At 41.6% G+C, this 12,689-nt stretch overlaps 1 protein-coding gene across 7 annotated transcripts in view; it reads right to left on the bottom strand.

Annotated features, from left to right (window-relative positions):
- CDC27 (cell division cycle 27) overlaps positions 1-12,689 on the bottom strand; it is a 29,839-nt gene that overhangs the window by 12,710 nt on the left and 4,440 nt on the right. For 4 of the 7 annotated variants that reach the window (XM_030508979.1, XM_030508977.1, XM_030508975.1 and 1 more), the window contains exons 2-11: positions 10,769-10,844; positions 8,096-8,243; positions 7,002-7,127; positions 6,480-6,577; positions 5,805-5,959; positions 5,477-5,691; positions 4,703-4,817; positions 1,364-1,479; positions 1,119-1,218; positions 281-488 (exon numbers count right to left, since the gene is read on the bottom strand). In XM_030508979.1, coding sequence (XP_030364839.1) covers positions 281-488; positions 1,119-1,218; positions 1,364-1,479; positions 4,703-4,817; positions 5,477-5,691; positions 5,805-5,959; positions 6,480-6,577; positions 7,002-7,127; positions 8,096-8,243; positions 10,769-10,844 — 1,357 coding nt within the window. Of the gene's footprint in view, positions 1-280; positions 489-1,118; positions 1,219-1,363; positions 1,498-4,702; positions 4,818-5,476; positions 5,692-5,804; positions 5,960-6,479; positions 6,578-7,001; positions 7,128-8,095; positions 8,244-10,768; positions 10,845-12,689 lie in introns of all 7 variants that reach the window. The other 3 variants (XM_030508974.1, XM_030508973.1, XM_030508972.2) reach the window with 1 other exon arrangement.

Here is a 12,689-nt window from a genome sequence, read left to right as displayed (position 1 = left end):
TTTCCAAGGATCTTGCCCGAAAACATTTTAATCATTAATAAGGATCCAAGCTTGCAAGATATAGCTGCTTAGAATTAGCCACTTTTAATACCTCTTCACTTGTTCTTTGTAACTAGAAGATATTGAATTCAACCAAATTTCATACAAAGGTGATAGCTGTGCAGGCCTACCGAAATAAGAAAGCAGCAAACACTGGAGCAACATTTTTCTCTTCATTCAACCTTAAAACACAGATACACTACGTTTTACTCTAATACAGTCCAATAGTGCTCAAACAGACCTGCTGCTGCCTTCTGTAGCGTAAAAGCCTGGATCTGTGGTGCAACAGTGGAAATCTTCCCTTCTGAAATGATGGAAGAGTCCAGTTTGGTAATTTCCAAACTGTCATTTAAGTTTGGTTGAGTTATTCCTCCCTTATTTGTTTTACTTTTTGTTTTTCTGTTTGGAATCTTAGGTGGAAACTTCATTTTTAACTTTTTGCTATTTTCCTGCAAGGAAGAAGAGCAAGAGTTACATACAGAAGTCTTTTAAATGCAGAAAACTCAGCTTGAAACTGAATTGTGCAAAGTTACATGTATGCCTCTCTGCAGCTTTAACGACCATGTCCAGCCATTTGACTCTTAAACTGAAGTATACAGGCACTTCATAACTTCATTGACTATTTAGTGGTTCCTTTTTCAACAGCAAACATTGACATCACCTAACTGCAGACCATGAGTATCTGTGCTTTGCTGTTCTGCTCCATTCTTTGGAGAGAATGCACATGAAAATAACTTTGTATCTGTTCAAAATGAATTCTTCAATAAATGGCTCTGAACACCACCACCTCTTTTCCAGTGGGCTGACAGCTAGCAGCACCAATGCATTTGTCAGCCCAGCATGTATCTTTGTATTTTATTATGATACTCTTCCTTCTACTGTTTTAGTTGAGCACTTGACAGATTAAAACCCAACAGATTATGGCATCATGACATGCTTTGTACAGCCACATACTTCATACAAGTTCTGTTCATCGTAAAATCTGTTTTTCAGCTGCTACACAGATGGGGAAAGCATTAGTCAGCACAGTACCGTGGATAAGAAACTCCTAAGTCTGCAAAACACATGAAGTTGGTTACCTTTGTAGTAGAGCTATCACTAGTAAAGAGGCGAGAGCTTCTTCGAGGCAGTGCATTTGGTGGAGCAGCAATTGTTGGGCTCAATACCTGAGGTGTTGTACTGAAAACAAGCAGCACATGGGAAAAAAAAAAAAATTAAGTTCTTGGCTCTATTATTCATAAAACCACCTTTTATTTTTGTTTTAAACAAAAATGCTCAAGAACTGTAAGAACCGATACCAAGAGGACTTATTTTCTTCCCTTACCTTGTCTGTGGGCCAGAGCTCTGGGTTTGTGCAACAAGAATTGGAGTGACTTCCCGGCTATTTCCACTCTGCGAGAAGACAGACTTGGTTCCAGCTTGGCTTATCCTGCTCACAGTCTGCATAACACAAAGTTTCTACAGGTTTGTTATTATGTCACTAAGAAAGCTCAATTTCTGCTATAGCAAATCTATTCTGCTTATCAAACACTGCACAAAGGAGGATAAAGAGAGATTCTTTCAGTAAAGGCTTAGGAGTCCCCCTCATCCCCAGGAGCAACCATCAGAAGCATCTCTCATGATGTTAAAACATCAGTAACAGTAAGTTTACCAACTTTACGCACATCAGTTGAAAGACACAAAATCTCCATCTAGTGGCAAGAAACTGTATGTTGTTTGTAGAAGAATAAAAGGGAATGAAACGATGTCATGTTTAAAGTTACAGGTACTCAGAGTAAAGTTAACATGGAGCAGCAAGTTACTGCATGTCAGTTGAACAACACTGTGCACACACACTTCTTTTGTACCTTTTATTTGCCACAAGTTACAAGCATGTGATATGACTTAGCACCAAAACATTGTCTTATATCTTCACACAGCTTCAGAGAGCTAAAATGTGCACTTTGCTGTCTAGCCTGGCACAGCTGAGCTGTGGGAACTTAGAGCTGTGACACCTTGACTGTGAATCTGAGACCTAAAGAGGAAGTTCAGACAGAAAATCACTGTCTGATGTGTAGACTTCCTATAAAGGATCCCCAACAGGTCCTGCCCTCCCTGCCTTTTGAAGCAAGCTTAAACCCAAGCTTTCTGCTTCCTCCAGGGACACTAACATTCAACTCTGGGACGGCTGTTTGGAAGAGTTGTTCTTTCAGACACCAGAAATCAAGAAGTGAGATCGGTGATGGCACAAGCAACACCAGTTTATGCATTATCCGACTTGAAACGTTCTGTCCTTCCCGTCTCAGATTCTTTGTTATCAGAGGCCAGTTTAGGCAGCCAGTAACATGCTTGCCCACTCAGATAGGAAGCCTTTGGATCCATCCTAATGTTTCATTCATTTACGTAAGAGTTTCCTAGGAAACTGCCTCCGTTAAGTCATGTACATTCTAGCCACAGCTACACTCAACCTTTTCTAACTGAGGCACTTGAAGAGCAGAAGTGAAATTGGCCACGTAATTATTTGCATTGGACAAAGCAAGCAGCAGAATTCTAAGCTGTTTATTAAAAGACATGTTAAATAGTTGTGTTTTGTGTAGCACAGACGCATCTGGGCAGAGAGCAGATGCATGGATTAGTGACATTTACACCTTGGTGCTGTTGTGCGTTACAAAGCAACAAAAAAGCAGCAAATACAACTTGAGATGCAAAGCTTTGTAATACATGTAGTACATACTGACATTAAATGCAGGCAAGTGCTACACTGAAGAGCTGCACTTCGCTAATTGCTTCCATTCTTCAGACTTATGAAAATTTACCTTCCTACACACACACAATCCACCACAAGCCAGCGTTTTCAACTGTACTAGGGAAAACTGGTTGGTCCTGAGCAACTACAGGATGGAAACTGGATCAGAGACACGAAACACTTCTAGCAGACTGGTTTAGCACAGTCCAGCCCTAACACAACAAAGGCAAAAACCCCAAAAGCACAACTAAGAAGTGACAGAAAGTGCTGCAGTAATGAGATGTCTACAGACAGGATACCACAGTGGCTCATGCAACAAGATTCCAGAGTTCCCAGTAACAGGCTTCAGAAGCCCATCCCATGCACAAGGTGTGTGCATGGGAAGCTAGCTACTTAGTGGTTTTTCTTCTTTTAAGTACTGGGCCCATAAAAGAAACTAATTTTTAACAGCTTCTAAATTTCACTGACAGAATGACACAGCAAGAGGAGCACCAACTGATGTGTCCTGAGCATGAAACACGGAAATCCAAGTTCTACTTTTTGAGGAATTCTACACTATTACTTGCCCTCAGTTTTCACATGAAACAGTTGGCCACCTCTTGCACACTAACATCCCTCACGCAACTTCAAGACTTACTAAAAATAGAGAGAAAAATCCTCAGGTTTTTTGTTTTTAGAAAGGAACAAATGGTTCTTCAACTGTCACCTCCCATTTATCACTATGGCAACTACGGCTGTTTCTCAGGGAGTAAAAAAGACAATTTTTCATGTCTTCTACACAAGAGTTAGATGAGTGAAGCACTCAGCCCTCCAGAGACCACAGCACTGTTCAGATTGCTCTGGTCTGTAAACCAGAACTCAAGAACTGCTTGCAAAACCCCAGTAACTTCAGCTCGCTTGAGGCTTTCTGGGTGATTTGAAGTCATCCCTGGAAATACATTAATTAAACAAACTTGGAGTTTTCATGCTAATTTTGGACTGTCTTCAGACTCCAGCTTGCAGCCTGAGAAGTTCTGAAGCCTTCATTGGTTAGAATCATCAGCATTGGGACATTCCTCTCTGATGGGAGGTGGACAGCAGACATAACACAGCATCTTCCTCAGGCTGTCTCTAGCAGCACCAGCTAGGCAGCCTGCACGTGCTTGTGTATTTTGGGTGTGGGGAAAAAGAGCTTGTTTTAATAGAAGACTATTGCTTATCATTATAAAAGGTGAGAAAACAAATCTGGTTTGTGAGCCAAAGGAAGTGTCACGATAAGCTGAAAATGCTTACAGACATCTTTCCTTGCAATATTTTTTGGGGGCATAGAATCCCAGAATGGTTTGGGTTGAAGGGACCTTAAAGCTCCTCCAGCTCCAACCCCTGCCCCGGGCAGGGACACGTTCCACTAGAGCAGGTTGCTCCAAGCCCCTGTGTCCAACCTGGCCTTGAACACTGCCAGGGATGGGGCAGCCACAGCTTCTCTGGGAAAAGTCTGTGCCAGCACCTCAGCACCCTCACAGGGAAGAGCTTCTGCCCAAGAGCTCATCTCAATCTTCCCTCTCGCAGGTTAAAGCCATTCCCCTTGGCTTGTCCCTACAGGCCCTGATGAAGATATACATAAGCTGGTGAATTACATTTTATTTTGCTGTATTAAATAATTGTTAGCAAGAGCAGAGGATGGGTTTTTTTTAAACATACTTTGTAGACACATTACACATAAATTAGATTCTCACTTAATAAACCCAAAACATTTCCACAACTTAAGGAGGCTTCAATCAGTTGAACACTCAGACAAATTGTCTCTCAAAACTCATTTTGCAGTGAGTAAGTTGGGTTCTTCCCACTGTTGGTACAGTTCAGGCTACATGCAATGTTTTTCTATCTGCACTATGGATTCTTCTTTAAAGCACAGTGCAACATCAAACTTGTAGAACAGCAATCCAGAACGCAAGATACCTTCTTTGAAGGTGCTCCTGTGGATGGCACATCAATAACAGAGGAAGAGTTCGTGTAGTTTTGTAAATAGGATCCATCTCCAGGGCTTGGGGTTTCTAGTGGCAAAATTCCAAAGCTGAGAACAAAACAAAGAGGAAGGGTCAGTGTCTGGATGCCAGAGCACAAGAGCTGGCCTGATCCTGTGGTTAAAACAGACCCAGATGATCAACTTTATTTCAGAGCTACTCCATTGATTGATGTTAACCCTCTAATAGTTTGCTATCCTCATCTGAGATACACTTTCATAGAAAATACTCCTGAAATCAAGAGACAGAACTTCCTTTGCCTGTCTGCATAACAACGTAATAATGCAATACATACAGACCATCCAAGCACTAATGGCTTGTAACATAACGCTGTTTAACTACAGGACTGAGCATAGATTTACATGTCCTTAGAACAGAGCTATTCTTCAAGGAAAGCTCTTAGGAATAGCTTTTCATCATGAAGTTTATGCCAGCGAGGAAACATATTCCTTTAAAGATTTTTCCATGTGAACATCACAATAAGCAATATACTGAATCAACAGTTCCTCTCTCCTAATCAAAACCACCAACTGCTTGTTTAGAAAACAGAAGAGATGAACACCAGGACCAAGAGCAGTTACTGAGGGTGTTTAGTTTTCACTTCTGCAGCTTTACAATGTGTTATCAACATGCGTGTTCGGGTACATTGTGCAGCACCACACACTTTTCAATATCACAGCTGTAGACAAAAACTATCTCAAGGACTTACCTTGGAGTTAATGGGCTCAAAGCTGCAGGTCCTCCCAGTAAACTTCGCCCAGTTTTTGGTTTATTTTGAGCCTGTTTAGACAATATAGAAGTTCCTGACCCAAGAGGGACAGCATCTGGTGAAATTACAGCTGAGTCAATGTAAGACATAGAAGAATCCGTGTTCAAAGAGGAATATTTGGAATTGGAGGATTCTAGGTTGATTCTGTTCAACTCCTGGAAAACAGAAGGCAGCTGTGAGATACTCAGAGTGTAGTTTCTACTCAGCATTCTTCAGTTAAGCTGGAAAAAGCCCCCACTTTGAATACAATGACTTTAGCAAAACTCACAATTGTGTCCTGCGGCGTTTCCATCAGGACAGTCTCAGGCTGCCTGTGCGATATGTTGTGATTAGATACCAATGTTGTGCAAGTGTTAGGCAGACAGCTGCTAAAGTTCTGTAGAGATGTTAACTTAAATGTTTGGTCAGGGTCTGGTTTTTCACCTGTAAGATTGGAAAGAGATTTAAACAGAGTTACTCCTGAGTCCATACCCCAAATACTCAGTCTGAAACAAGGAGGACAGGGGACAAAGGATTTTAGAAGGGGTGTCTTCTTATTGCATTGTTTTAAAACCCCTTACACTAAATCAGAAGTGTTGTTCCACTACAAAACCCTGGACAATCAGTTTGATTAAAAAAATAGACTTACTATTTAAAGTTATCCTCAGAAGCACAGTTTCTAAGGGTCTATTAACAGCAGGTTGGAAACATGTGGTATTGTTAAATCCAAAGTAGTGAGAACGGAAGAAACCAAGAGAAAAGCTCTAAACACTGGCAAAGTATTTTAAATGCCTTGTTGCTCCCAAAACCACTCCCAGAGAATTCTGCTGGCATTCTTCTTACTAGTTCAAGGACTAAAAGGAGTAAAATAAACCTTGCCACATGGCAATGGTAAACTGGAAAGCTTGACATAACCAGAAATGTAGAGAACATCTTCACTAGGAGCACAGTTCTGCTGACTTACCTATTTCACATAGCGACTCAAAAGGGGACCAGAGGAAAGGATTTAAACTAAGGCTCTTTTGGTAACATTCTGATCCTTTGGCAAGCCGGTCTGTCTTGCTGCAAGAAGAATGTGACAGTTTATAGGGAAACTGAAACAGTAGTTTTGTTCAAGATAGCTTTCTAGAAGAGGGGTTGAAAAACAAAAGCACGTTGAGAGTCACAGCAACATTCCTCATTGTTTCAAACCACAGAGCAATACTGGCTTCTTTTGAAGTTATTTGACATATTCAGACACAGATGAAAGGTACTTAGACAACAGAGTCCTCAAAAGAAGTTACAGAAGCACTAGTAGATCTTGAGAAGTCCCATTTTAGGGGGATGCTGTTCTTTGCAATGGCTTTTTGTCTTGTTTACTAACAGCAAGCCCACTGCCCGCCTTCCAGCCATTTTAAAGATCTATGGATGATACTTTATTTATATATAACACACACACACCCCCCCCACACTCCCCACTTTATTAGACAAAAAAAAGCAACATTACCAATAGACATGTCCCAGTAAGGAGAGCGTAAAGCATGCAGAGTCACCAAACTCCATCACAATGTCATCATGGCTTTTCTGTTTATTCAACACTCCACCAGATAAGATCTGCTCTCCTTCTGCAAGCCTTTGTAAAAAACAAGAGGTTTAGAGGGGTTACAAGGCTCACAGGATTGGTAGTCCAGTGTTTTCACCCTGCTGCAAACAAAAACAGGAACCCATTGTCAGTGTTCACAAGATTCAAACCACATAGAAACCAGTTCCTGCAAAGGAATTTTAAGTAACTGGTGGATTCCTCTAAGCAACACAGAGGTGTGCAGTATTCTGAAGCCGAACATCTCTACTGGGAGGGAAGAAAACCAAAACAAACCCCAAAACCCCAACAACACTCCAAAACCAGATGCATAATACAACATGCCTTTTCCAGAAGTGAGTCATCTTAGGCAGAATACTAAACAGAAGGCCAGAAAGTCTTCTGGACACTCCATTTCTGAAGGTACTTTTCAAGACATCCTCGCTACTCTAAAGATGACTCCAGAAAAGCAGCAAGATACCTTGCCACTACTCTGACCCTGTCAAGGTTAATTTTGATGTTGAATACAGCATTCTCGGACGTGGCTTCAAGATGGGTTTGTTGTGGGTTTTTAAAACCAGATGTCTGTCTGCCATCTTCTCCCTCACCTACCCATTAGCAGTAATAGGGTAAGAGGAACGAGCTTACTCCTTGAGGGAAGTGGCCTAGCCATTAAATTCATACTGGAAACACTTAATAAGCAAAGGATCAGAAAAACACAAAACCAAACCCAACACTTCCCAGAGTGGTCTCCTTGAGCCATCTCAGCAATCAACGCTTTCTCCCCCTACACAGCTTGAGAACTCCTTTGTAAGTTATTCAATACCTTTTAGAGGTTTCTGCGATATGGGCTAATGCTCATTAGGTCCATATCTGAAAGCAAAACGAACTGAGCTTATAACCTTTAGAGCTGAAAGGCCAATGAATTACTAGCTTGTGCAATATGACAGCTTTCAAAGAGAAATCCAAACAACAAACGCACGCATTTGTAACCCTGGACAGAACACGAAGGATTTACTTACTTGCTGAGGTCAACGCAACATTTTGCAAGCAGGTATTTACACTGCGGAGTAGTACAGCTGTGTCCCTTTAGGAGCCTGTATGCTTTATAGGCCTTTCCTGAGCGGTAGTAACACGTTGCCAGTAAAAACAGCGCTTCTTCTGAATGTACTGAAAACATAATTCGTATTATCAGTTAGTTGTTTCCTATTTTGATACAAGGAATTTAGGGGCAGGGAATAAAAGCCAGCTAGGAACAAGACACAAGAAACAGAGTACTGATATTAGAGCAATTCATCACTACATGAAGTGCACTTCTTTATTCGTGGCCATGCAACAAACTTCTATATGCCATTTTTTTGTATGGTCATACCAACTGTAACATCTACTCTTGTAGTAAGAGAACTTTGATCCTTCTGGCTACCACATCCAAATAAGCCATTAGCCAGCTTGCTGTTAAAATAACAGCAAGTCAAGCAAAGCAGCCATTCCTAGCAGAACAGTGCTACTTTAGCAACCCATCGGCCACACCAAGACCTGGCTCAGAGTATTATCACACCTGCTAGTAACTCTCTGCACTAGCTTACGTAGTACATAAACACTGGCACAACAATGGCTGTTGGGATGTACAAGAACTTTCAAAATGAAGATCTCTCTCAACCTAAGAAGCCTACTTAACCGTTGTTTCTAAATTCTGACGTAGTAAAGCTTCAGCAAAAGTCACCTCCATTTAAACAGAGAACAAGAGTAATCAAGACAGAAACATTTCTCTATGGCAGAAACTGGAAGTATTTAGATTTGATGTCTGTTTCAAGACTTCTTCCATTGCAGAGATGAATTATGTACCGCACTGAGAACATTCTTTCAAAGAGCTTGTCTTGGCATCTGGATTTAAGGCTGAGGTCAGACTTGCTGATTTTACTTGTGATTACAGAAAGGACAGAGAGGTAAGCCCTGAAGGAACTTTAAAACCTTGCTGTGAAATTCTCAGCTGAAACTTTAAACGCCAAAGAAGGTGCTTTTGTGAGGCAATGGAGAGCATTACCATGCTGCAACGTCAAGTTGAGCATTAAGCTATGATTATGTGAAATACCTGCATCACTCCATTTTAACTCTGTTTTCTGGGGTTTAAGTACAAAGAAGGAGATATCCAGGTACACTCATGGATTATGTACAGCCATGGTATCCTACTCTATTCTTTGTCCTCCCCCAAGTGTTCCAGTCAAATCACTTGTGTAATGATGTATTTTAACTCAAAGAAAGGCTTTCTATAAAGGCAGGCAACTTAAACCTCCAAACAATTAAGAAGCTGACATTACTTTCTACTTTTCAGAACACGCTACCATTAAATGGAATTCAGCATTAACAGAAACGCTTCTGATGTTTGTTCATCTACCTACATGGAACTCTTCAGAAAGATCAGTATGAACATTGTGCAAAAACCTCTTTGGGCAACCTGCTCCAACGTTTTGCTACACTGAAAATGGACTATTCTGTGTCATCACAGAGACAGACCTCAAGAGAAGACATTTTATTAATCTTATCCTAAAAACACCAGAAGATATTTTTGAAATTTAAAGTTAAATCAATTCTTTTATCCATTAATTTAACGCACTTCCAAGTTCTGGGAAAATACCAAGCCACAGCCATCCCCACAAGGGCAGTAATTGCAGGTGGACTTGAAAGTTCATCTCAGGGTAAAATCTCTGCTGCCAATATGGAGTCGCTGTATTCAAGTTCAGCAGCTTCTACTGTGGGAAAACTACTTATTTTAAGCAGAAGCCAGATGTTTTGTTAGCAGTTAATTGCTTGAACCGAGTGCCAGCATGCATGCTGCTCTCTCACAGCACTGCTGGTCACTGAAAAAAGCACTCTGAAGTACTCTTGCAGAGTATTATTCCGCAAAGATAACGTCAGGATCAAGTCATTCATTTTTCTCTTGGCTGCTGCAAAAAGTGGATTCTCTTTATTTCTGCACCCTTGGCAATTACCTTCAATCCAGCATTTCCCTGCATTTCACAGTGTGCTGCATTCAGGAGAGATACATCATCCCTAAAGCATCATTTCCTTTATGCACACCTAGATCATAAGGTGCTTTAATATTCTACACAACATTTCTCATTTAAGCACCAGATGGAAGACCCCAGATTTCGTGGGTAGCCCAGAAACCACCCGTGTGCTGGGCTGCATCCCCAGCAGTGTGAACAGCAGGCTGAAGGAGGAGATCCTGCCCGTCTGCTCTGCCCTGGTGAGGACCCACTTGCAGCACTGTGTGCAGTGCTGGGGTCCTCAACATAAGGACATGGAGCTGTTGGAGCAAGTCCAGAGGAGGCCCCAAGGATGCTCAGGGGCTGGAGCACCTCCTGTATGGAGACAGGCTGAGAACATTGGGGCTGTTCAACCTGCAAAAGCTATTAAAACCCCTCTCTCCCATTTGATACCATACAACAGATCACTGTAAACACTGTACTCAGACACACAACTCTAATGTTTTTTTAAGGAGATTCTACTATAAAATAACACTGCTGCTGCTACATTATCTCATTTTCCAACCTAATTGCAAGGCATTCTTCTACCTTCCCCAAGCAGCAAGTTAAACTTCCTTATCACAACAGGAGTAAAATAAAGTAGGAGCAGAAGCTCAAAAATCCTAAAATCAAAACTGAGAGAAAACTTCATATTTGCAAAGTACATACCTTCTGCATATAACCTCTCTGCAAGGAACACGGCATCTCGGTAAGCGTAGTGGTTAAGTGCTTGCCATATAGCAGCCTGCAGGACAAGAAAAGAATCTAGATTTAGCGAGAAGCTTTACAAATGCAAAAACTCATTAGCCCTTACTGTTAAAAAGGCAAAGTTCAAAACTGAACTTTGAGGCATAAGAACAGAGAAGGACAAACCTGCAGGCCAAGCTCTAGTTGTCTCGGCTATTGGTAGAGACTTAAAAAGAAGAAAATCAAAACACCAAACTTAGCACTGAAGTCATGAACTAATCTAAGAGTGTTGCTCACTAGTTGCTACACACAACTGTCTATAAACCTCAGCCAGCGTGCACCGAAATAACAGTGAGGGCTTTCACTCACTGCAAGTTTTAGCCTGGTGCATAACTGAGCAGGAATTATTGCAAACTCTCACCAAACAAGGCCACAAAGCACAGGTAAGAACAAAACCCACCCCCCAGCTGGTTGCTAGACTATTCCATTCTGCCCTTAGCTGTGCCCAAGGAGGGGCAGAGGGGTGGGACAGAGCTGGGGTGCCCAACCCATTTTAATGGCATTATGCAGAAATCCATTTAAACCATCTCCTCTTGAGACATGCCAAACCAAAGCCCAACAGGACTGAAATCACGTCAGTGCCTGAGGCTGTCGATACAAGCCTGTTGATTAAGTATTTAGGTATGCAGCGTTGGCCTTGAAGGGATATCGGCATTCCCTTAAGAATCAACATGAACATGATCCAGCGCTTTTTGTGTGCTCTTTGCTCATCAGCCACCTCTCTAGTGCCACTAATGAGGATCACAGAAGAATGCAACACAAATGAGATGGACAAATTGATTTACACAGGCATATGTGAAGGCAACCCTGCTTCTGCATTTTGCTCCTATATCCATCCTTGGTCAAAACCAGCTACCTGAGTAAGGGTACCATCATCTTTGCTCATGAACACCAAGCTGGAGAGTCTAGACCTGTCAATATTTATGCAGACCTAAAACGTGGCACTACTCCAGCGAAAGGCAAATCAAATGTACACACAGGAGTACAAACTGTGTACACCACTAAAGCTGCTGTCACAATTGCCCTGCTGTCACCATTCCCGAGCTACAAGCAAGAGCTGTCCAGCAGGAGGGATATGCAGGTTTCACAACAAATACTCTGCCCATTTCTTCAGATCAGATTAGAGGCCTTCTGTTACCTGTAAAGAATCCATTACAAGCATAAAAGTCCGTAAAGAATCCGTTACAAGTATATACCCATTACAAGTAGCAGTGTGGATGCTGCTCACGGTTTGTGTTCTGAGGTGAGCAGGGCTGGTACCAGGACTGTGGTTCCTCCCTACCCATCAGTCTTGCTCAGGTTCCAAAGTTGTTTTCTATAAGGAGCAAACAGCCATTTTGCAGCAGTTTTGTCATTATCAATCCAAGCAAGACCTGAACTCAGGAATTCAAGGCACTTTGGTTTAGTACTTCAATATTCATCAGAACTGAAGACAAACAGAATTAGCTTCTGATACCTATCAGACGCTCCAAAACGAAAATAGATCTTCCAGAGCTAAAGAAATAGCATCCTGCAATGCTATTCCCAGTAGGAAAAGCAAGTGCCAATTTCATCTGAAAAAAATTCAAACATCACAGAGTTACATGTACCATATGCTACTTCTTCCAACACAAACTTGACAAACACAGGGTGTGAAAAATGTGCGAGTTCTCTTCACGGGAAGCCTACACAGTCTTCGTGCACACTACACCCCAGAGGCTCCGACTACTCTACAGAATATTATACACAAAATCTCAACAGAGACACTATTTGCTTCTATCAGTAGGTCCCAACAATATACTTTAAAAGTCAACAGGTACTTTAAAGCTTGTGTGAAAGTGAATTCTCTTAGTTTGATTATTAC

This window comes from Strigops habroptila, chromosome 19 (genome assembly GCF_004027225.2).
Source record: "Strigops habroptila isolate Jane chromosome 19, bStrHab1.2.pri, whole genome shotgun sequence".
Taxonomy (NCBI): domain Eukaryota; kingdom Metazoa; phylum Chordata; class Aves; order Psittaciformes; family Psittacidae; genus Strigops; species Strigops habroptila.
This window is presented reverse-complemented; position numbering and strand designations above follow the sequence as displayed.